The sequence below is a fragment of the Heterocephalus glaber genome, unplaced genomic scaffold (genome assembly GCF_053883595.1).
Source record: "Heterocephalus glaber isolate CG9 unplaced genomic scaffold, H.glaber_assembly_v1.0 deba00001097, whole genome shotgun sequence".
Classification (NCBI taxonomy): Eukaryota; Metazoa; Chordata; class Mammalia; order Rodentia; family Bathyergidae; genus Heterocephalus; species Heterocephalus glaber.
Window position 1 is genome coordinate 3,965,198 of NW_028258191.1, and position 25,515 is coordinate 3,990,712.

The following is a 25,515-nucleotide window of genomic DNA, read 5'->3' on the forward strand; positions in this document are numbered from 1 at the left end:
AGCTAAGGGCAAGTTGTACAAGGGCAGGGACCTGATCTCCATTGTTTATTGGTATATCTTAGCACCTGCAAGGCCAGCCCTTAGTAGATGCTCAATGAATATCTGCTGAACGTTAAGGGACAGTCTCACAAAGTTCAGGGGCCCTAAATTGCAGGCATGGTTTATGACTGGTTTAATTCTTCTTACTTGAGGGCTCTAGGGTTACAGCTCTAAAAACTGATTGATTTTGCCAAGAGCTAAGGAATAAATTCTCCTAATCTCACTGTTCCACAGGGTGTTTTAGATCTAAAACACAAGAAAGATGCACATAGATAAAATCATAGCATGAACACTCAACAGATCACAAACTAGTCGGGTCTTTCCAACTGAACTGAGTAGGGACCATCTGGACTCACCACTGTCTCCTCCAGCCCCTTAAGGTCCTCTCTGGCTTGTTCCCTTTTATCATTGAGCAATCTGAAAAACAAAATGGAATCATCAACCACCAAAGGGGAATCAGAACGAGGCACTGCTATCTGGCTCGACAGCTAAATCAACAAAACAAGCCAACAGAGGCACAAATAGCCACTGTCTGTTTTTAAATTAGCTCAATGTAACCGGAATATCTGGGTCTCAGAATCCGGAAAGCAGAGTATTTATGACCACCCAGGGAAGAAAGAGAGCAGATATTTAAAGTGCACTCACAAGAGCTTTTCCAGTTTCATTTCTCTCTCTTGCTCCTCTATTTTCAGCTTGTTATAATCAGAACTGAGCTTCTCCTGTTCCAGTTGCAGTTTCTGATTCAAACTGAAATGGAGAGGAAAAGCAACATAATCCAAATCTGCCTGAAATTCTGAGTCATCCAGCTAAAATTGTGGTTCTGTTCCAACCCCATTAGTTCTGTGCAATAAAGGCAGCAATTCTCGAGGATTTTGAGGGATCATCAGAGAACAACCTCACAGCTTCTACTCTGCCCAAGTGAAAACTAATTTTTGGGAAGCATCGAGGAGACATGAAACAAAGGCTTTGAGGACATATTTATAGTCTGCTTGTGTGCAAGAGCTTCAGGAGGAAAATAATGACACTGGGAAAGGGCTGATATTTTAAAACAGAGAAACTGTCCCTTTAGAATCACTCTGCTTCCAGAACCACATGGATAGCAAAATTCCCCTCAGGTAGCCTCATGTGGCCATTGCAACCTGCTCCTCTCTGGTTAGATGCTCTGCAGATCTCTCTCAAGTCCAAGTGCCTGTCTGACGCAGGGACAATTTCCACTCTGTGACACCAGAGGAGGGGTTCAGAGAGAGGGGTTATGAGGAGCAGAGTTGGGTTCTAAGGGAAACAGAAATTGCCATCTAGGTGGGGCACTTGGTCAACATTTACATCAGCCCAGTGTGTGTTAAGACCTCTGGTGTGGCCATGCCCAGCAACGGTAAGGGAGCAGATTATGCACTGCAGGAAGGGAAGCCTGGGGTCCATTTGAAAGGCACAAGACCTGGGAAACTTCCCCATCAAGCAACTTGCTCACTGACCCTGCTCTTTCTCGCCTTCCTTCCCTCCCTTTTCCCTCTCTCTCCCAGATGAATATGTCAACGGTGATTCATCAGAGTAATGAACAAAAGAGAAACATGTCGTGAGAGGTAGCCCAGGGGAGGCCTAGAAAGAGAAGGGGAGAGAGGATGCTGAGAGCTTTCCTCGGGCAGATTGTGTGCAAGAGCCTAACTCATCATTTAGATTTTTGCTCCAGCTACCATTCTCCTCTTCCAAAATGCAAATGCACTGTGCAAACAGCTCACATATATCGAGAAGAGATTTGGATCAGTAGTCTGGAGAATTAAACTCTTAACTCCAGTCTGATTCCTATTTAGCAACCTGACCTTAAGTAAAATAATGTAATCTTGCTTCTCATATGGAAATCTGTTTCTTCATTTGCAGAAAGTAGGAGGGAGGGAACCCTTGGTGTAACAGGAAGGAGTGTCAGTGGATGGAATAATATTTCATTAGCACTGTTTTCTTTGTAATCCTATGCCTTTCATCTGGGCCAGTCAAAACATTATTCCACAAAAGGGTCCAGAGACTTCCAAGGGAATCCGCTGTACGAAGTCATTAGGAAGCCCCAGCAGGGACCCACAGGCACCCTTGGGCTGGGTGATTTGTGCTGCCCCTGAAAGGTAAGGTAAAGGCTGAGTGGGAAGGGGGCCTTATGGAGCAGGGGCTCCCCTGTAACTCCAACAAGGCAGGGGTACAGCCATGAGGGCAAAGTCCCCAGAGCTGACCTGCAGCAATCCAGCCTGGTGGAGGTGCCATGGACCACAGCTCCACAACACATGACCAGGTGGCTGCATGGCGCAGGGAGCAGGTGCATGTTGTGCTGAGGTGGTGGCAAGGGCTGACTGTCTTCTCTGGAATTTATTAACCTATCAAAGTCCCTAGGTCAGGACCAATTGCTTTTTTCATACTTTCATACAGCCTCCTCATCTCCTGGGGCAGGTGTCTGCCCAGAAGGTTTGCCAACAATGTGATCCTGACCCAGGTTGGGGTGTGACGAAGAGGGGCAGCAGCTAGCTCACCTGCCACCTGCCTCCCCAGAGCCCCAGAAGGCTGGACTCCAGATTGGAGAACAGACCTCAGGGCAGCAAGCCCAGCCCAAGGTGGCACCAGGGCAGAGCACAAAAGCCACAGGGCAAGGGGACCCAGCCCCTTGCCATAGGCCAAATTCCCCTGGGCTGGCCCAAGAGGACAGAGCCATGGCCACCCCCATGCACTACAAGCCCCCAGCCCACTCACTCCCGGATCTCGTCAATGATTTTCTGCTTCTCCTCAATTTCATCTCGAAGCCTGGACAGCTGCTTCTGGTGAGCTTCCCGGTGGCTCTCCATCTGCTGCTCCAGTGCCTTCTGCAAGCCAGGCCAGGAGAAATGTGTCATCCACTCATTGGCACTCGGCCCACACCATGACAAGCCCTGGACCCAGATCTACTTCCCTTGGCTGTCAAGAGCCCAAAACTAAGGAGCTTTCTGGCTCTTGTGGCCTCAGCACCTGGCCTTGCTTTAATTGGGACAGCAAAACCCAAAGATCTGTAAAAAAAACTGTGTGGGCCCTATAAGTAAATCAGTCCAGTGATTAAGATGAAAGTTTTCCCTGACCTTCTACAGCTTGCTGGAGCCACAAGGCCTATCGAGTCAGGTCAGGGAAAGCATAGCCTCTTACTACCCGAGTGACCTCGGACAAACTACACAACCTGTGTGAGAGAGCTGCTCTCTCACCTGTAAAGCTGAGGTTTACACCCCTGGCCTGCACACTGTAGCCATGAGACATGTTCACAGGGAACCTGCCCAATAAAGAACCCTGAAAATGGAAGTGGGGCTCGCCCAGGTGAGGCGGGAGGGGTTCTGCTGGCTGGAGGAGGGCTACGCTCTAACTGTGGGCTTTTACGCCACAAGGCTCATAGTCTGCTCAAAACTATTCAACATTCTATCACATCTCATCTTACTCATCTAAAAGTCCTATCTCTCAGTCATTTCCCCATATTTTCCTTTCCTGATTAAAATGTGACCAATAACAACCAGATTGTTCAGGATGGAAACTCAAATTCTGAGTGTTTCTTTACAAAAGCCAAAGGGCAAGGTTTTCTTCCACTCGAGGAGCAGAAGGAATCCATGTCTTTAGAAGTTACCCCTGACAGTGGGGCACACACAGAGACTGGGGGTGCTGCCCCCTCCCTCTTACTCCAGAACAGGGGAGACAAAGGCATTGATAACCTTGTCTATGGGTACCTTGGAATTCTGAAGAATCCATGGTCATCCCGCGCCTAGGCCAGGCCATGCCAGAACAGCTCTGAGTGCCCGGCACTGAGCCCTCCCCTCTCCCACCTACACGGGTCTGAAGGTGACAGACTTTTCTAGAACAAGAATACCCAGTCCGAATGCATGAAGCACATGCTGGGCCAGGTGGAAGGGGCAGCTGTACACACCTTCATCTCCTCTGCATCCTGTAGCCGCGTCAGATGTTCCTTTTCCTTATCCTGAAAACTGACTTCGTGCATTTTTTCTGTTTTGAATGTTAAATGATGATTTAAGATAACAGGCAGGACTCACCCAAAAACAAAAAATTAAAGAGGCAAAAGACAAGAAAAATGGCAACAGAGTGAGACATCAGCTTTCATCAGCAATCACAAAGGAAAGGGCCTCCCAGCGGAAAACCTGTGCTAACGCCAAGACTGATCTCCTGTGCTGGTCTGGTCGGCCTGAGTGTCTGGATCCAGGCCCTAGGGGAGAGCAGTGTCCGGAGGGCAAACGGTGCTAAGTGGAAGCAGCCCTTAGAACTGCATCCTGGCTCTGATCGCCTCACACTTTGCAAGCCTTGTTTCCCACCTGGCCTCTTAAGAGCAACTCCTGAGGTCACATACACAAACATGCTTTGCAGATTATAAAGCACCCTGTGAATGTCAGGTGGCATTTGGATTCATGCCACTGGTAGAATTCCAGAAAGAGCTAATTTACCTCCCATGGGTAGGCTGTTTATTTTCTAAGACTCTGGAGCAGGAGAACAATCTAAGGCTGAGAGCAAGGAAAGGGAAATAAGCACAGCGCTCCCAAGATTCCACAGGAGGCCCCTTGTGGGGCAGGGCTTGCACGGGTCTTGTTCTCCGTCTCAGCGCACCCCGCCCGTGGGGCTCTGGGAGTGCACGGTGCAGTGGGCAGCCTAAGCTGGGGAGTGGGAGGGGGAGCAGGATTGTTCAAGACGGTGGCATTTATTTCACAATTGTTCTCTAATCTGTTCCACTTTACTTGAGGGCTTGCTTCTCGGTTTTATTTCTTTCAGTGGCATCACTGCAGGAACTAGAGATATGAGGGAAAAATTCTTTTCCTTGTCTACTTTTTCGTGGTGAAGTCCATTCCTAACATCCATTCTTTAGCATATAAAGAAAATGTTACAAAGTTATAGCAGGGAGGGTAGGTTCGGTTTTTTTTAATTTAAAACAAATGTATTTACTAAGCAAATAACTATGCAACATCCATGAAGGACATTTTAAAAAAGATATTATAACCACTAGCCCTATTACCCCATCAAAACTACTTAAAATATTTCTAGGAACACAAGACTCCATTTGGTTTTAGTAGTTATAAACATAATAAAGCTTAAATTTTGTACCACAATTTCTTTTTTTCTTCTTGGTACCAGGGATTGAACTCTGGTCCTTGCGCTTGCAAGGCAAGCAACGGAACCACTGAGCTAAATCCCCGGCCCTGTACTACAATTTCTCACCCAACTGCATCATCAGTATTGCTGCACACCCTCACATACTTCAGCTCCGATGTGAAAAAAGATGTTCCATTAAAGTTTCTTTAACATTAAACAGATAGGTGGTTTTTTCCTTTCTTTTTTTGTTGTTGTTGTTGTTGTCGCTTTGTTTTTCCTGATCTAAAATTCTGCAATGAGTATTTGAGATGTGAGGATCAAAGGGTATGAGGAGATGTTATGATTATTTAACTTGCCTTCCAGCAAGACTACATTTTAATTTCAAACTAGAATATATGTGTTTGGTCACATTATACAATGCATATATTTTTAACCCTGTTCTAGTTCTGTATTTCTACTTACCACTTTTGAATTTCTTTGCCTATTTATTCACATATATGAAGTATTTCCTATTCATCAGGTACCAACTGTCAAAGGGAAGAGCTCATTCAAGGTCAGAGGGTGCCAGGTTAGCCATGGCAGGAGCTCACACTTTATATGAAGAGCAACAGAATTTGAGGGAAGGATGAGGCACAGGGGTCAGGCACAAAGTGGAATTTGAATTTTAAAAGTACCCAGTGGGACACAGCACAGTGGCAGGCTCAGACCATACAGGGGGTAGGTCTCCTCGGCAGACGGGAAACCATAATTCTTAATTCTCCTGCATGGTGGCAATGGAACCAAAAAGAGCAGAACTGAGGGAAAGCTGGCAGGTTGAAGAACAGGCCTTGGTGACTGACTAGAGGGTGGCAGTGGGGCTGGGAGGATTCTGACCCCGACACTGAGGGAAATGTGGAGATGAGCAGATTCTGGGTCGGGACAGTCTTCTACAACTTTCTCCTTTTCTTTTTTCTTTTAGATATACTATTGATTTTAGCAGACCTAGAAATGAGCAAAACTAAACCTCACGACTCTAGCCAACTAGGGTTTGTCTGATCTAGGTCAAGCATTTGACACCTGCAAAGGAGCTGAATATTTACCTTGGGCCCGGAGCTTGGCCAGCTCTTCGCTAAGGGAGTCCTGGGACTCTTCCAATTGTCTGCGCTTCTGTTCCATGTTCTGCATGTAGTCTGTCAAAGATTTGATCTTGGCTTCATGCTTTAAACAAGAAAACAAGTCAAAGGGAAGAGTGAATGACTGGCAAGTGGCCCTCCGGCTTGCCTGGGACTGTTGGATAGGAAAAGACAACAGAGGAGGGGTTCTTGTGCTCCCATCCTGAGCACCAGCACCAAACAGTGCATATTCTGTTTGCCTTAAATTTGTAGGAACCAAAGCCCACACTGGTTTCCCTCCTCTCGGATAAGTACGCCGCTTGGCCCGGAGTGTAACTCAGCGGCAGAGCACTCAGTTGGCATGTGCAAGGCCCTAGGGTTGATCCCCAGTACTGGGGTGGGGGTGGGCCAGGGAAGAGAAAGGGCCTAGAAAAATGTTCAGGCTGAAGGCCTCTTTCTCTGAACGTGCACCCCTAAATTCCACCTGCAAATATTGTATGTTTTTCTTCTTCTGTCCTTCACACACACCAACTCCTGTCTCAAAGACTTTGCATTCTACATGTTCCTGTTTCTGAGCAGCTTCTCTTCCCACCAATGCCCCCAATACACACACACACACACACACACACACACACACACACCCTGGCTAGCTTATCATGTATGCCCCAACATTTTCTTATAACCCTTGTACATGATTTACTTTCTCTATTTCTTTTTACTTGTTAGCTTCATGAAGGAATAGAGCATACGCTTAATAAATATCAGTGGAAATCATAAATGAATGAATGAGTGCATGGAGCTCAATGGCTGAACAGGGACCCTGGTAGCTCCTCGGCAGGGGGAATATGCAGCATGCTTCCTCATCAGATCCAGGGAGCTCACATTTAGGCAAGAAGATCCTGCAGACTGTGTTCTAATGACATAACTTCTTCAGAAAATGCACTTCAGTTGCAGCAGTTATTTGGTAGGATAGCTTGTGGGAAGAAGATGCATACACATAAAGAAGACAGCATTTATGCTGGAAATATTCTGACAGATTCTTTAGATCATATCAGAAAATAGATCCAAGGTTTCAATTTTTTGAACCCCAGGAAATAACTACTGAATTCTTGACTGTGTGTAAATCATAGCACAGCACGAAATCACACCTAATGGAAAACTGTCTTTGTGGCTAATATAAAAAGACCTTTCTAGAAAAAAAAAAAAAAAAAGACCTTTCTATTAACCCCAAAACCTCCTAATCTTCTTGACTCGGATCTCATGTACCAAGGTCAGTGTCACTCTGAAATCTGGCCACTTGCCCTCATCCATTTGCACAGAGTCCAGCTGACCCAGTTCCGGAAATTCCCTCTGTTCAGGGAGCACAGGTAGGAGCTGGACATGGAGCCAGTGTGTCCAGCTGAGAAGAGAAGATACGCTCTGCTCTTGCCCTCGCCTTGGCCCCCAAATGTTATGGACACAACTACCTGAAGTGCACGCTGTCGGAGTCACAGGAGATCCAGAGATTGGAACTGAGGTGCACTGCTCCCTGAGGTTTATCGCTTTTCCTCTCCATTTTCATTAGTTATAAAAATGGTTTTTTAAATGACAATAATCATAAATTATAAAATATATAGCAAGTCTAGAAAAGTGGTATAAATTTCACCCATCAACCACTCAAACTTATCACCTATTTTTCCTTTATATTTCTAGTCTTAGCTGTAGAAAAATATATTTTTTAAAGTTGCAAAGCATAACATAGATATAAGTGCACATTTTCATTTTCACTTAATTTTATGTAATTATATTTTCCAAATGGCTAGGTTTTATAGATTTTTTATAAGAGCTTCATAATATTCCTCCATGTAGCCTTGTTAATAGTCTGTCAATAGATAGTTGGGTAATTTATTTTAGTATAGCATAAAATCATGCTGTCTTCAACAGTTTTCATGTCAGCTTTTAATATTTTTAATCAAGAAGTGATAATACCATACAAAATAAATTTTTTTCATTTTCATTACCAATAAAAAATAGTCTAAGTGCAATTACTGGACCAAAACATGCTTCCATTTTTATGGTTTTGTATTTCCCAGATGTTTTCCAAAAGGACTGGCCAAATTATACTTCTATCAACAACAGATGAGCTTACCACCTTCACTGTCTCACAGTAACACTGAATAACCTTTTCAGTGCATTTGTGCATACTATATTAGTTACAAAATTGAACCTGGTGGGTCCATTTTAGACAAGGCATTGGAGATTTCTGTGATTACTTACTATTATACCGAACAGTATATGTAAATGAAGTATGCTTTGGCTGTTTTTCAGTATAGTTTGATGCACCAGCCTATGTCGGTATCTGTTTTTCCCAATGACTGGCTGTTTTCATGCTTGTTATACGGCAATGAACTCCACACAACTGAGCTAGTTACAGAAACTTCAGACCCAAATGGCAAGCTTAGATATCCCTGGCACCTCAAGAAACTGAGTTGCTGTTTGCTAAAACTACCTTCCTAAAATGAAAATGTCATTCCAATGAGAAGAAGAGCAGTTTTGTCCACTACGCACATAAAATGTACCCTTTGGCTTGAAAAATACTTTAAGACATGGGCTTTGGGTTCACACACTTCGATTTGGGTCCCAGTTCTACCATTACTTACTGGGCGCATGTGTTTAGACAATATATTTAATCTCAGTCTAGCTTCCTTATTGGAAAAAGAGGAACAATAATAAACCTCACTTTAAGATCAAGTGAGATAATGCATATAAATTGCTTACTACAGTGTATGGCACACAGTAAACAATAACATTTACCTGCTACCACTATTTTAGTATCATTACTTATTAATGACTCCAACACTATGATTAGCATAATTAACAATGTTAAAATTAGTAGCAGCAGTAGTTTCTGTATCTTAAACTGTACCTGTGGTAGAGAGTAAAATATGTAGGAAAGTTGATAGGAGTTTTAGAGATTCTACCGATCTTGTCCACACATCATATCAACTCCATCCATCCATTAATAGATGGAGATATAAAGATACATTCTTTAAAAAGGGAAATGACTCAAGGGAATTCACGTACTTCATACAGCAAAATATAGCCTGAAGAATAAACCTGGCTGTCACTGGCTGAGGGGGCCATGCTTATATGACACAAAGTGCATCCGGCATCCGGATTACCCAGACAGGGCCAGGTGGGAGCAGATCTCGAGAGGACTGCTGTGAAGTGAGGGGAAAGGGGAGACGCACCTGGGAGATGAGCAGCTGGCAAGATGCCAGCTCCCGCTCACTGGCATTCATCTTCCTGCTGGAGTCCATCTGGGCACTCTCAAGTTGTTTGCTGCGGTTCACCAGAGATTTGACTTCTGACTTCATCTTGCTGATGTACAGGCGGGCCATGGTGAATTCCTCTTCAATGACTCCATTCACATCCGCCAACTGAGCACAGAAGGAAACACACTCAAATACTGCCTGCTATATATATAAAACCTACCTTCAGGATGCCCTTAGATTTTTAGTTAAGAATCTCTAATCATACGGCAAGGTGCAAATTACTATACATTCAACCCCCAATTCTCTGGAATCTCAGGTAAAAATGCCAACAGAAAACCTGTACCAAATGTTATTTTCAATTAATCAGATTTTTTATTGCAATTGACTTGTAGGATTAAAGAGATGACATCAAATGAAAACACACTGAAGAGTTTAAAAAGAAAATAACTCTGAAGAAGTACTCCACTCAATGTCTTACACCTTATATCTCTACAATAGCAATGAGATCTGTGTTCCTACTGGGAACCCTCAATCCTTATAAAACTTCAAGTGTTCTCCACATCCTGCTTATTCAGGGGGAGAAACAGTCTAATGCCTTGAATGTTTCTATTTAAAAAAAAGACTTAAATTAAAAAAACGTTCAACATAGTCCTCAAACAATCTAATGAATAGGAATGTGCTATTCATTCCAAAGCTCCCTCTTGATGAAAGTTTTTCTATGCATGGCTTTTCATTTTTGTCCATCTGTTTTTTCGTACTTTGTAATGCCTGCTTTTTCCAAGCACTCAGTTGTCTTGCTCATTATATAGAATCATTTGAAGAACACTGGTCTAAGTTTACCTTTAGAAAACTCTGAAAGTTCTCCTGCATTGTGTATAATTGGCTTCTAAGTTTCAGAGCTCTATTGTAAATAAAAACTGCAGCAAGATAACTGGGGCAGAAACCCATTTGCTTAAATGCAGATACTGGTACGTGTACGCCCTGCAAGGGCGACTGACCAAACCAGTAACCGCCTGTGTACTTTGATTAACCACCAGAGGGCAGCCTAGCACCTCAGGAAAAGACAAGAGAGCTGTCCAGACTCCAGTTGCTGGATCCTGGCTTCAATAAGCTCCAAACAATGACGCCAACTGTAGTTTTTATTATCCCACAGTATATTCTCACTGCCCAATTGAGTCATTATCGTCATCAACTCATTATATTAACTATTTTTTCAGTAAACATTTAAGAGCTACTAACATAAAATTGAGTATCATGCTTGAAAATTATTAGCAAATACGAAGTACACTGGAAGTGCTGAATACTTTGGCATCAAGTTTCCCATAATAATTCAGCAGTGATACTTATTAGTGATATCAACATCAAGCAATAAAATGCAGAATCGCTATTAACAGCAATAAAGAACAAGGACCAGTTGTAACTCTTTCATCATGAAGGTTCTGGCTAAGCTAGTTCCATGTGTATTTCTGGCTGCCAAATATTTGTCTACCAATATTGCTCTTCATAACATTGTTTTTATAATCCAACAGCACAGAGATACAAAGTGGGAAAAGCCTGCAATATTTAAATTCAGTTTTGTTCTTCTGTCTTTGTCACTGGCCCAGCATGGAACAAGGACGAAAATCACTGGTCCACACCTGATTCATACACAACTGTGTGTCCCATACACAGCTCAGCTTCCACAGAAAGATAAAAGAATATCCATGCTCTCCATGTGTAATTTGCTGCTCTAGTGGGAAAATGCTGCTGTGTCAACAGCTTGAGCGCCCTAGGAAGAGCACGAACCCCTCTTCTCTAGGTCTGGCAAGGTAGGACCCTTCGGGTCCTGTGCCCAGGTCCCAGGTAAGTAGAGGAAGAGTAAATATATACACATAAAAAGATGGGATTCCTGCAAAGTGAGAGCCAGATATTTCTTCCTCCCAAAAGAGGCCATAACTTCTTAAGCTTGGCTTTGTCCTGGACATTCTAAAAGGAAACTTTGAGTCCTTGCCCAATGAGGAAAAAAAAACAATATGCCAAATAAATGGTTTCTGGCTATGAGGTTTCTTACCACTGCAGAGTTCGTAAATTTAGTGGTTTCATGTTCAGAGTTTCCGGAAATTCTAGGACACTGGTATTTCAAAAAGAATGACAAGAGTTTGCTGCTGAAATGTTATTCCTAACTTACCAGGGACTGACAATGTGTCCAGCCATACTGACAAGGCAATGTGATCCAGGACCAATGACCAACCCAGCAGAAAAGACCACACCATCATGAAATCACAGGGAAAGATGCCCCTGCCCCTTCTGCCTGGCAGATAGAGAGAGCCACCCCTACCACCACTCCAAGTCTCGGAAGCATGAAGTGACTGTGGAATATGAGGAACTACTCCCACTTCTAAGCCGAGTGAAAGGGAAGTGAGGTGAGCGTTCACATGCTAAGGCATAAAAGTTAGAATGGGACAAGAAGTCAGTACGACTGCAAAGAAAATTCAGCAATTGATCCAATGCATTTCATTTACTCTACACCTCATAGTTAACTTACTATTTTATTGGAACATAATAATTATCCATATTTTCTCACTTTTATACAATTTGTGGCTAGACTCCTAGATACTTTTGTTTTAAGGTACACCCAGTGACACAGGTTCATGAAAGAGGGGACTCATTAATGTACCTAGATAAAGTTAACACTGGGCTCATCTTGTTCTGTTGACTAAACAAAGCACTGCCTGGACCCTGGATATGTTTCAAGACAGAACTGAGGTAGGGAAATATGGAGGATTTTGTAGTTGTGAGTTCCTGGGTGGTCAGATCTGTCATATTCTGAGGGCTGAGGAAATCTCTGACACCCATTGCTTCTCCTGCCCTGGACTCCTAATGGGGGGACCTTATAAGAACTGAGGAGGATTTTAGGAACAGAAATACAAGATCACTGAAACAGACTTTTTTCCTATAGCAAAGTAACTACCATATGAATTGAGAGTCACAACCAGTAAGAAAAGTACCCGTAGCTATACTGATAACCCTAACAAATCCATGCGGAAGTCCTGTCGTTTCTGAGCTGATAAGCTCTGAGACTGTATCTGGGCTCATCTCATCATTTCACAAATTAGGAAAGTGAAGCAGAAGTGACGTATCAGCTTGCCCAAAGTCATACAACTCCTCCGGTAGCTTTCACTTCCCTAACAATTAAGTCACCATTATAAGGAAAAAAAGACATTTTTTAAGAATATGATGATTTCTAGGTGAGAGTTCTCAACAAAATGAACTAGGGCATCCAATGTCTAGAATCTTAAAATAATCACAAAAACATCCAATTGAGTATTTAAAAATAATCTCAATCATACTTCAGATTCCCAAAGGTAAAGACTCCTTTTTTAATGCCAGAGCACCCAGACACTCTTTGATTTCATTAGCATTTTCATCAGCACAATTTTAAAACATAGCATAAAAATATCTTCCTTTATCATTATCTGCAGCAGGCATAAATCAATACCACCTTCATGTTGTGAGGGCCATTTAATCAACCCAATGTCAGGATTTTATTGCTCAACACCAACATATGGCTCTAAAATTTAAATTCTCAAATATAAAACCACCAAACTGGAACTTAATAGGATTAATCCTATAGTACCTGAATATAGCATATTTATAGTACATAATATAGTACAGTACAGAATTCTGGGCTAAATTTAAATTCATTCACAAGGATTCATGAAATATTCAGTTACAATAAAAGCCCCTTGTAAGAAGGATTACGTTTACAAGAGGTCATACACTCTAAGCCTAAACCTGTCACACCATCCACGGGCTACTCTACTTCCCAGAAGTAGTCTATAAATGGAAACCTAACCTTGAGAGCCTTTTCTAGAATTTAATCCCAACTCACAACCTAAATGTTCCCACTAAGCAAACCGGTGGAGAATTCAGCCTTGTGAAAAGCAAAATGGTCAAACTCGAAAAAAATTCCATTCCAGGGATTTGTGAGAAGGTAAGCAATATAACACCATTTCCCAGCTTGACCAAATCAACATGCACTTATCAATAACTACACAGTACAAGGTACATTATTTTAAAGCCATGGTTATCAAAATACTATGTATTGGCATAAAGACTAGACCAATGAAACAGGATAGAGATCAGAAACAGCCCCACATGCTTTTGGGGCTAGTGGAAATGCTAATTTTCTTAAGGGCTGGTGATGGCTTCATGCATATACATACATGTCATGTCAAAACCTCCTAAATTGTCTACTTTAAATACATAAAACTGATTTTAACGTAATTTAGACCTCAATAACCCTTTTTTTAAATGCCTCCATTTTATTTTTGTAGTTAATGACAATGACCTCTCTATAATTGTAGCAAAGTGTCAACTATTCTTGACCAACAGTATTTTTATTTTCTCTTTTCCCTCTAGTCTCAGCTTCTGGAAAACTTCGTAGCACCCTCATTCCCACCCCCACCCCAACCTCTCTTCCTTGCTATCAGGAAATCTGGTGTTTACAATTCCAGGGGATTAATGATGATCATTTTGAGAGGATTCTAGTAACCCTATTTTTTGTGCTTTCCCACCTTCCCTTACCTAACAGTTTGGTTTGGTCATGGATCTGGTTTAGGCCAGTGAGGTATACGGGTAGGTATACTAAAGACTCAGGGAACATATTTCCCTCCTGGATGAAAATAATTGGCCTTTGTAGCCCACCTGGCTTAGGATGTGGCTGAGTGGAGACTTTTTGTAAAATAGCATGAGGATAGCAGAAATGGAATAGAGAAAAAGTCTGGGTGCTTGACACTACTGAGCCACTTCACTGAATCAAAATTTGCTTCTCAAACTTGTATGGGAATCTTGTTAAAATGTGGATTCCGATGTAGTGAGTCTGGGGTGGAGCCTCAGAGCCTTTGGCAGGAAGTCCCCAGGGTTGTAGATCACACTGCATACCAAGCCACCTGACTTTGCATACTGTGGATGATTAACTATGTTTTTATTTCTTAAGCCACTGTTAGAATCCCATTACTTTCCGCTGCAAACTTTTCTAACTCATATTGATTTGTCTGAGACTTTCCATTGCAGTGGGTTCTTATGGAAAGCAAGCAATATTCTGAGCCTAGAACTGTTACTTCAACAACCCAATTCCAACTTCTGTGACACTGGCAAATAAGACTGAGACATAAATAAGTTTACATAAAGCCAACGAGCATTTGAAGATGGCCCCTAAATGTGAAAAGCAAATCACTTTTCTCACCCTCACCCCAGCACTCAGTCTTTCCATCAGTCCTTTGTTCATTCATGGCAACATTTCCCAGCATGCGGCCCATGCACAGTGCTAGACACCGGACACTTAGGAGAATTAAATGTAACTCAGAATCACACAACAATAAGAGTAGGTAGAGAAGATAAAGGGATAGAGGAGCTGGCTTACGGTCTTCACATCATTGGTGCCAATAATTCCACCTATCTCCCCCAGATCCTTCAACAGCAAGTTCAAGATCTCAGTAGCCCTCTTTTTCTGGTGGTTGCTAAGCTCCTGTAGCTGGCTCAGCTCTCTCTGTGTGGTTGTCAATGTAGTCTGAAAAAACAAATGCCAACCACAAATTAAAAAGGTTGCCCATCAATTTCAAACATGCAATATTACAAAGTATGGTAGCTTCACGAAGGATGGAGTTCTTTTACCATTTTCTTGTGATTTCAACATGAGTCCTTTTAAGGCAAATTGTAATATAACACTGCATTCTTTGATGAAAAGAGGAACTTCCTATTAACAAGTACTTTGTATTGCCATATGTTATATGTTTACATCAGATGATAATTACCAAGTCAATGAAATAAGTTATCAAAAGTAAATAAAACCAACAAATGAAACCCCCAAACGTTTTGTAGCGACAAGTGAGGATACCAAGTGCTGATCCATATATGTGACTGCCTTTAGTTGGCCTGTTATGGTGGCCTTGAAGTCCTGAATCGATTCAAAATGTTTGCCTCTTATGGTCATTTTGACTTTGCGGAAGAGCCAGAAGCTGTACAGTGCCAGATCAGAGAGGGAAATATGATGTTCCTAAGTGGCTCTCTCCCAGTAGCATTCTGCTTCTTCAGCAAATGCTGCAGGTGGACCCAAAGAAATGGATTTCTATGAAAAAGCTATTGAACCATCCCTAGATCATGCAAGATTACAACTGTCCTGTTGAGTGGCAAAGCAAGAATCCTTTTATTCACCTTGATGATGATTGTGTAACAGAACTTTCTGTGCATCATAGAAACAACAGGCAAACAATGGAGGATTTAATTTCATTGTGGCAATATGATCAGCCACCTATCTTCTGCTTCTAGCCAAGAAGGCTAGGGTAAAACCAGTTCATTTACAGCCTCCTTCTTTTTCCTGTGAACCTACTAGTGCCACCCCAAAGTCAGAGAATCTGAGTCTGGAAGATGTGACCACAGGTGGTGAAAATTATGTGGCTGGATTAATAGACTATGAATGGTGTGAAGGCAATTTATCAACTCCCCAAACACCACACTTTACCAAGCATTGGACGGAATCAAATGGCCTGGAGTTTAAATCATTAACTCTGGTATTATGCAGAGCATCTGCAAATAAATTAAAGAACAAAGAGAATGTATATACTCCTAAGACCACTATAAAGAATGAAGAGAACTTTATTTCCTGAGCCTAAGACTCCAGTTAATAAGAACCAACATAAAAGAGAAACACTTACTAGACCAAATCATTACACTACACCCTCAAAAGCCAGAAACCTGTGCCAGAAAGAAACCCCAATTAAAATACCAGTAAATTCAGTATGAACAGACAAATTAATGACAGGTGTCATTAGTCCTGAGAGGCAGTGCCACTCAGTGGAAGTGGATCTCAACCAGGCACATATGGAGGATACGCCAAAAAGAAAAGGAACCAAAGTGTTTGGGAGCCTTGAAAGGGGACTGGATACAGTTATCACTGTGCTTACCAGGAGCAAAAGGAAGGGCTGTGCCGAAGACAGGCCAAGAAGGATGAAGCTTCACTATAATGTGGCGACAACCAAACTAGTGAATCCTGATCAATTCTTGAATGAATTAATGTCTACTCTCCCAAAGAAGCATGTTGACCTTGTACAAAAGGGCTATCTATACACTGAAGTGTCAAACACAGTCAGTTTTGGCAAAATGGCAATGCAGTTTGAACTAGAAGTATGCCAGCTTCAAAAGCCTGAAGTGGAGGGTATCAGGAGGCAGAGACGTAAGGGTGATGCCTGGGTTTACAAGAGATTAGTGGGAGATATCCTGTCTAGCTGCAAGGTGTAACCGATGGATGGTTTCTATCCTGCCTGCTTGAACATGAGTGTCATACAGCCTACATGGAGACTGGTATGATTAGTTTGATTTTAAAGTCCATTGGAACTACAGACTCATTTCTAAAGAGCTGTCTTAAAGACTACTAATACCTTTTTGCCTTTAAATAAAAAATATTACTTTATGGATGAAACTAAGGCAAGCCCATCTGTCATTATCTGTTACTGTCTTTTTTAATCATGTGGCATTGTTTATTAATAATTGTTGACTTTCCTAGATTCTGATCCATATGTGGATGTAAATTCTTACCTATGTCTCCTTTTAATGTATAATTTCTTTCTGAAATAAAACTATTTGTGAATGTAAAAAAAAAATATGAAGCCCTTAGATGTATATCTTTACTCATATCCTCCTGCCCACCAGATTTTCTGTTCCAGTTCACTTTGTCTTAGTTCAGGGTCTAAACATACCTACCAGCACCCCACCTCCCCTCTCAAAGAAACCTGGTCCCTGGGCCACTTCCAAATTCCCACCTACTTTATAATAATGAATAGATCTGAGATAACACGGTCCAGAGAAACTTTAATGAGTTTAGGAAACAATTTTAAAAAGTTTTCTAATCTTCAGTGAAGTTGAATTAAACATTATTCATTTTTTTTCCAAATTAGTTGAGCTCAAAAACATCTTCTTAATATACAACAAAACTCATCTCTTTTCCATCCTTCATGCACATGACCAAAAGGTATATATTTTTACTAACTCTGGACATCAACAGAAAAGCTATCTTTTGATGTCTTGGTATAAACTTAGCCAACAAAGACATAATTCCCCTACTCCTAAAGCTGGAGAGCTTAGTTCAAAGACATTTATACAATTCTCCCATATGCAGCCAATTCATTAGCACATTTTTAATGATATGACTAAAAATTGTACTCTAAACCAGTCTACAGATACTTTGGCTTGAGAGAAAGTAAAAACTGCATTCTGGAAAATGTTTCATTGTTTTGAGAAGCAAACATCTGAACTAGTTAAAAGATTCCTGCAGAAAGCATTAAGCAGAAAAGATTTAAGTCTTCTTTCCTAAGTGACTTCAGGATGGATTTATTTTGTTTTGTTTGGCACTATCAACTGCTTATTTCAGGTTTTTAAATCCATAGAAGCAGTTGTCCCATCTCGGGAAGCCATTAGAAAGGTCTTCCTTCATACAGCTGAATGTATGAAGCAAGTAGCATTTCTGATCAGCTCCATGGTCGGCAAATCAGTCCTTTTCTGCCCCACCTGTTGCCTCTCCTTATCCAGGAGGACTGGATGTTTGTCACAAAGTAGGCTGGGCATGCGCCCATGATTCCAAGCCACTGGCCTGCTGCCAAGGGCAGTAGGTTACAGCCACCCAGCTTCTCCACCGTCCACTTTCTGAGTAGGAAAAGACATGGCCCACGGCCAGCCACCTTGCCTAGTGCTCACTGGACCTGCTGCCCGTCCCAGTTTGCTTCGAAAAATCTGAGACATCTTTCACTGAGAGAATCTGAAAATAAGGAAACGTACAGACTAAAACTCTGGATTAAAACAGGACAGCAAGCAACCAGGGACAGCTTAGTACCTACTTCCTAACAGTAATAACTAAGACAAGAAGCTGAGGGAAAGGAAGGGATTTCCTTCAAGAGGGTGTAAACAAGAATAAAGTTTATTCCTTTTGTGGGTCCCCCACTCTTACCCAGTCATAGCAACACTTCAGGTTTATGTACTGATGTTGTAGGACATGCACAAGTCCGTGCTGAGGGCTTTCCATAAATTGTCACTAATCCTCACACCTGTTATTACCAAGCAGTATGTTATTACCATTTTTAGAGATAAAATAATCAATACTCAAGTTCAACTGTCTTGAATAAGGCCTCAGAGTTATGAAGTCAAAATTTTAACTAGGATTTTTCTACCTCCAAAGTTTGCACTCTCTTGGCTTTCTACATGGCATCCCTACCATCGTTATAAACTCTCTGCATGTAAAAGAGTTGTGATATGCAGTTCTAGGACAAGTGGACAAGTCATTTCTAGAAACTATTCAATTATTTAAAGGACCTCAGAAAATGCAGCAAAGTTTAACATGGAATAAGCCTTCAGCCAACTGCATTCCTATACAGTGTCTGTCATTACCATTGTTTTTTTTTTTTTTTGGTACTGGGGATCAAACTCGGGTCCTTGCACTTGCAGGGCAGGTGGTGGAACCACTGTGCTAAATCCCCAGCCCTAGTGTCTGTCAACAAACATCAATACATGTACAGAAGTGGCAGCCAAGGAAGTCCCAGCCCCAGATACAAATGCTCCAACCGTTTTCTGGGCCAGCTCATCTGTCAGCTGCTCATTGGCCCTGGTCTTATCCTCCACCTCCTGCGACTTCTGGTCGTAATTGACAGCCAGCTCCTCCAGGGCCTGGAGAACTTCTTTCACCTCGTCTTTGGCCGCTTCGTTTTCAATCTGGAGACGGGTCAGCTCCTCCTGTATCTTCTCATAGTCTCTTCTTGTGGAAGCTAAAAGCTGAGGAAATGGGATCGTATGAAACTACTATTTAAATGTTTATCATTTGTGCTCTATCCAAAACAAATTTAAAACCGGATATAAGAAAGCAGTTTGGAAAAGTTAACAGTGACAGGAAACCCTACTTTCTGTATATTACGGATACTATATTTACTTTTTAAATTATTTTTAAAAATCTATTCCTAAACAACCAAAACAAAAGAAAAAGAAAAAGAAACAATGAATATCGGTTCCTTTTTAATTTGAAGCTGCATATGCTTAAGTCAAAGAATGAATTATATATCAAAAATCATTGTACATTATAACTGGTTTATTCTACATGGCAAACAAAAGATAGGGAATCATTTCTGAGGGTTACAAAACTTCTTATGTAGATTTTTAAAATATTATCATGATTTCACATTATAAACAGGTTGATTTCAAAGTTAACCAAAACTGCATCTAAAAGGCAATCAATCATTTTTTCTTAAAGTGCATCACGAATATGTAGAAGGACATACCCCAACATTAACACTAGTTAAAAACAGACACCTGGGCTTATGTATGCTTTCATTATGTTTGTTCTTATTGTTATTTTTCTATTTTCCTATAATGAATAGAGATGCTGCCTTGACAGTATAGAAAAAGAAAAATGTTAAAAGATTTTGACCTATAACAAAAAGGAAGTTTATCCCAAGCAGCTGTACCAATGTTGGAGATGTGAAGGAATAGAATGGAAGGCAGAAGGCAGAAAACACTAAGCCAGGGGAAAACTTCAAGTAGAAATCAGTTAAATATGCATCTAAGTCTAACACTGAATGTTACCAAGGGAAGTGTCTGGGCAGAGGGTATAATCACTGAACTGAAGAAATGAAAGGGAACAGGGAACAAAAGGGAGAGGAAGGAAACAGTTACAGAGACAGTTATGTCTGTCAGGGCTGAGGCTGGGGACGTCCAACCAAGCCATCTGTTCTCATCTCCTCATGTGACCCAACTGACAGCATTCTAGCAACGAAGCAGAAAGTACCGAAAACAGAAAAATGCTTAGATGATTCTCAGCAGGGAAATTACTAATTATCAATGTCTGATAGATCAGTTGGCTGTCCTTTGTTTAGGTTCCTGTTTATAAAATATTTGGCAAAACAGAATGTAACAAAGACATTTACTGAAGAATTGAATACCATCAGGAGAGACTGAAAATGATTTGCTTCTTTTTTAGAGTATCGAATATATGCTCATGCAGCAGGGCCCCTTTTTTCTTTGCTCTCCCCTCTTCTACCTTCCACATTTGATTTTGGTTTTGGGTTTTCTTTTCCCCTTACAGGAGAGCGGGAGAACATGGTCCCTGTTAAAGACCAGAGCCAGTTGGGCTGGGGATTTAGCTCAGTGGTTCCGGCGCCTGCCCCGAAAGCGCAAGGTCCTGAGTTCGATCCCTGGTACCAAAAAAAAAAAAGACCAGAGCCAGCTGATACACAGAGGCAAAACAGCCACACAGTAGTGCTGGAGGTGAGGAGGCAGAGCCATTCTTGCCCAGGTACCAAAACAGAGGTCTCTGCTTTTTCAGGACTAAGTATAACAAGCAGCTATTTACTCTGAAAACTCGAGAGCTCTACAAAGTCAGACAGTTGTAAATGTCTAAATTCACCCCAAATTGGCTTTTAACAGGCATTGAAAGGAAATCTACCAAGAAATTTCCAAATGATGCAGTGATTTTGAAAAAATTCTTTGCAAATTGAATTTCTAGAACATCTACTACAGAGTAATAAAAGAACTTTGCAGAGAAGAATTTATTGCATTCTTTACCTCATCCTGATCCAACATCTGTTGCTTTAGCTTTTCAGCCAGCTGGCTCTGTTGGTTAATTTCATCATCCTGAAACGAAACATCATGTTTAATTTTTTTTTAGTTATGTCATTTTTGATACCCTAGCTTCACAAGGATAGTGGGCTACTAAGATACCAGCCATAAGAGACCAGGGATCAGAGAAGCAAGACATGGGAACTGAAAGGGATTTGGGAGATTTCCCTCCAGTACAAAGATGCTAACAATGAATTCCTAATTCAAAAAATAAGCAGGTGAACCTCTAACTATCCGTGCTCTAATATATTAATGTCCCAGACAAGGTAATGTCCCAAATGCCACATGATAGGAAAGACCCATTTATTTCCACATCAAATCTTTTACTTAGAAAGACTGGAAAAATCATTTACTAGAGAGTTAATCTTTGCATTGCCAATCTCCCTCTTGGCTGGAAGTTAATTTTCTTACCAATTTTTAAAAACTGTGAAGGCAGCTAGGGAGCACAGTGTTAATGCTTACTTCCCAGGCTGTCACTGATTTGGGAGGGGCAATGTGCTCTCCTCACCCGCACTTTCTGCCACTAGGTGTTGCTGCCACAAAAGCAAGACCAGTCCTTACCCACTTCTCCCTGCAGGAACCAACATCTCTGCCTCTCCCTAGATACCATCCTCCCCAGCATGGGGATGATGGCTAACTGCATGAAAAACTCAAGTCTTTGCTGCAACATTTTCATGATTTCAAATGAAATTTTAAGTACAGCCTATGAAAAATGACAGCCTGGCTTCAATTTGCCTCTTGTTAGGGATAGGAAAAAAATTCTATTTGATGACACTTTTTGGATCTACACCTCAAGCAGAGTCAAATCTGGCTCTCTATTATTCGATTCCTCTTTGTGTCAGGTCCTGCTGAGGTGCTGTCATCAACAGCCCATAAAAAGCCCCTGTATTATGCTTTCTGTCCTTCCCACAAGTCAGGTAAGGGAGGGCCAGCCTATGTAACAGATCATCAGCTTTCCATGGATGGTCCGCAGCCTGTCTGGCGGCATCTACACATATGTTTGAATCAGGTTAACTCAGTGTCACAAACTAATTCTTTCCAAAGAGCGAGAACATTATAAAATCAGTAGTATAGGCTTTGGGTCTCCTTTTCCTTTGTGTAGACCATCCTTTGGCCTCTTCTGCTCAAAAAAATCTTATTTCTACTGAGTTTTTTATACCAATGTTTCTACAAAACACTGATGACCTTCCTCCCTACATCAGATTCCTGGCAGGAGAAGTAGGGAAATTACACCAGAGTGAAAACAAGAGGAAAAAAAAAGAGGTACTTCTCCAACTAGCAGACTATTTTGTATGACATTTTCTCTTCTACTTTAGAGATTTAGCATGTCAGTTACCAGGAACAATTTTGTGTTTATGCTTCTCAGCACATAAATATTAAACAACTTAACATAAAAGGCCCAAGGAGTTTAACATCAGGGAGCCACCATCTTTCCCCACTGGGACAAATGAACAACAATCCAAACGATAGAAATAACAAGAGAATAGAAATGCTGGCATGAATTCTTTGTTCTTCTACAGTGCTCATTTCAAAGCCTGAAGACTCGGCTTCCTCCTTAACAGGTGACAAGCTGGGATTTTGAAGGTACAACAAAAAACCAAAGGCCCCTGGCCCAACCTCGGAAAGATGAAGAACAAAGATTACATTATAAGGACACAAGTCACTTGTGCTAAAGACATTTCTCAAACTACATTTATCCTTTACTAAAGGAACTTTCTACAGAATTAATATAGTTTGTTGTTTTTCTTTTTTTCATTTCTCAAAACGTTCAGGACAAGGCATGCCACCTATTCTGTATCTATACAGTCAAATGGATCTCTCAGGACATGTTTAAGCATGCTCATTCTGCTGCCAACTAAGATCTGGTTCATGGGTAACAGATTTCAAAGCACTTCTCAGAAAATAATTTAGTAGCTGAATTTCCTTACACATGAAATAATATGTACAACCCCAGTTGTCAACAGGTCACTGGTTACCTTTAATTATTAAAACGTTTGGGCCATGGATTTAGCTCAGTGGTTTCGCCACCTGCTGCACAAGTGCAAGGACCTGAGTTCAATCCCTGGTACCAAAAAAAAAAAAATGTTTTTGTTGCAATGGTAATCAGTGTAATACGGAATCAAATTATACTTCAACTTAACTTTTCTTGGATTTTCAATAGTGGGGTAGTATCAGAGAAGTAACTAGAAACAAGAGAGGTGGTACCGGCACCAATTTGTGTTACACCTCTGCTTTCAGCCCCACTCAGTGGCACCACCAATTCAGTACCTCAGTGTGGCTTCTCCCTCAAGCAATCAGACCCAGAAGGGAAAAGACGAAAAAAGAAGACTTTCTAATATTTATAGAACATTTGCTCTGCATAAGAGGATTTTACTCCCCACCAAAACCTTCTGAAGTGACAGATACGAGTCCCGTGCTACAGTTAAGAGAGCACAGTCAGCCAGGGCAAGGCATTGGCCCGGGTCTTGGCATTGCTGAGTTGCTGGCCTGACTCCACAGTGTATGTTTCTCCATCATATGACACTGATTTGGGAAAGCGGCTGTCCTTAGACCTTTGGAGGGGCAGCAAAGAGGGAAACAGGGGCAGCTGGGAAGAAAACCTGTAGTCTTTCTTCCACTGTACCCTGAAAAGATTCACTGGGGTTGACTAGTTCCTCATTTAAAGGATTTAGGTCAAAATGGGATGAGCGCTAGCCTGGAAGTCAGAAGACCTGCAACCTCATTCCAGCTCTGCACTAGGGGCAGTGTGAAACTGGGTAAATTGTGTATCCGACCTGGGTTAATGTCTCACTTACTCCCTGATACTCTCAGTCCTACCATTCAGTGGTTTATAAAGACACCATATCCCAACTTAGGTATTTTCAAAGCATCATACCACCTATATTACAAGAATAATGAAGATATCTTCTAGAACCTTTGAGAAGGCACATAAGAATGAAGCTCATCAGACATAATCAGGCAGCCCATAGTTAGTCACTGAAACAGATTGCCAGCTTCGATGCCCTCTTAAGGCCAAGGCTCTGGGGTTTAGTTTTCTCTCACTCTCTCAGCATTGTCCTGTGATGGACCACAAATGCTAACTCAGAATTGTACACCTTACCAGGATCTCGAGGCTTATGCTACAGGAAAATGAAATAACAAAAAATGTGGCCATCAGAACAGAGACTCTAGAAGTCACCAACTGCGTATCTTAGACAAGGCACTTTCCTGTCTCTAAAACTGGTTCATTCCTACATTTCAGAATGAGACTGAAATTTCTCTAAGTCTGAAAGCTCTTCATGAAACCAAGGTAAAGTATGCTAATTCCAATACTCTCTATAGATTAAAAAAATGACCCTATCAATTCTTAAATGAGAACAAAAATGCATATGGTTTTTCTTTGCTATCTAAAAAATAGCAATTCTTGGGAGAAATTAAAAATTGAATAAACTTAACTTACAATCAATCTTCTTTTTCTCTCAGTTTGAGGTTTTGCATAAAATATCTGGGTAGAAATTAAAGGTAACAGTATACCCAGAACATGAAGGGCAAGTGACCCAGTTCTCTTGGGTGTGAATATTTTATTACATGTTTTCAGAAAGGTAGGGTGATCCTGGTTTAACGCTGTAGTTAATATGCAAACTCCCAGAGTAGCAAGGAAGAGCTAGCTTCTTTAAGGCAGCCAGTCACATTCAGCTTGTAAAGGTGACAGTAGACTCTGAGCTTTAAAAAGAGAGACACTTATAAGATTAATGGCAACGTTAACATGGCCAACCTGTTTTGTCCAAGTCAGAGGTGTCCCCAAGCACTCTGAGCTGAACGACAGCAGAAAAAGATTAGACTAAAAATATGAGCAACCTTGATGAAATGAACTGAAAGGATTTAGAATATTCCAAGGGCAATATGCCAAGATCACATAAAACATCAATTTAATTTCCTATGCCTCTGGGATTCCCAACACAACCTTTATTGGTACATGTTCTTCAACATCTATTCCGTATTTCCTCTTCCAACTCATGCATTTACATGACTGTTTGAGTTCTAAAAGCTTTTCACAAAATTAAACATCTCCAATTAGCATGTTCACATCACTTCATCCAATCATCTGCCACTGAAGAGATGAAGTAAGGCCATCAGTCTACACTGCTATTAGCTTCTCATCACATAGCTACATGACTCAACTCACTCTTGAGTTTTCAGAATCATCACCCTTGACCAAGATTGGGCACTGTTGATTTTTCCAGAAGTGGGATGGGCCCAGACAGAAAAGAGTTGTAAACAAATGCTATGCACACTCTCACAACTCTATACTCCCTTGTAATAATCAGCTCAGTCCAATTTCTAGAAATAAAGACTCTAAATAGGACCTGACTGTTTCAACCAACCTCCTTCCAATCAAATTTCCATGAAGGTTTCTATACCACATGAATCAAGCT

At 41.4% G+C, this 25,515-nt stretch overlaps 1 protein-coding gene and 1 pseudogene across 1 annotated transcript in view; one reads left to right on the top strand and one right to left on the bottom strand.

The window, feature by feature from the left end:
• The window catches only part of Kif5c (kinesin family member 5C), a 169,138-nt gene that overhangs the window by 33,634 nt on the left and 109,989 nt on the right, over positions 1–25,515 (bottom strand). Inside the window, exons 13-21 of the mRNA XM_004869993.4 lie at positions 21,047–21,115; positions 19,058–19,264; positions 14,871–15,017; positions 9,443–9,631; positions 6,201–6,318; positions 3,953–4,029; positions 2,767–2,876; positions 685–786; positions 396–456 (exon numbers count right to left, since the gene is read on the bottom strand). Coding sequence (XP_004870050.1) covers positions 396–456; positions 685–786; positions 2,767–2,876; positions 3,953–4,029; positions 6,201–6,318; positions 9,443–9,631; positions 14,871–15,017; positions 19,058–19,264; positions 21,047–21,115 — 1,080 coding nt within the window. The remainder of the gene's footprint in view (positions 1–395; positions 457–684; positions 787–2,766; positions 2,877–3,952; positions 4,030–6,200; positions 6,319–9,442; positions 9,632–14,870; positions 15,018–19,057; positions 19,265–21,046; positions 21,116–25,515) is intronic.
• Positions 15,502–16,853, top strand: LOC106008170 (maternal embryonic leucine zipper kinase pseudogene; annotated as a pseudogene).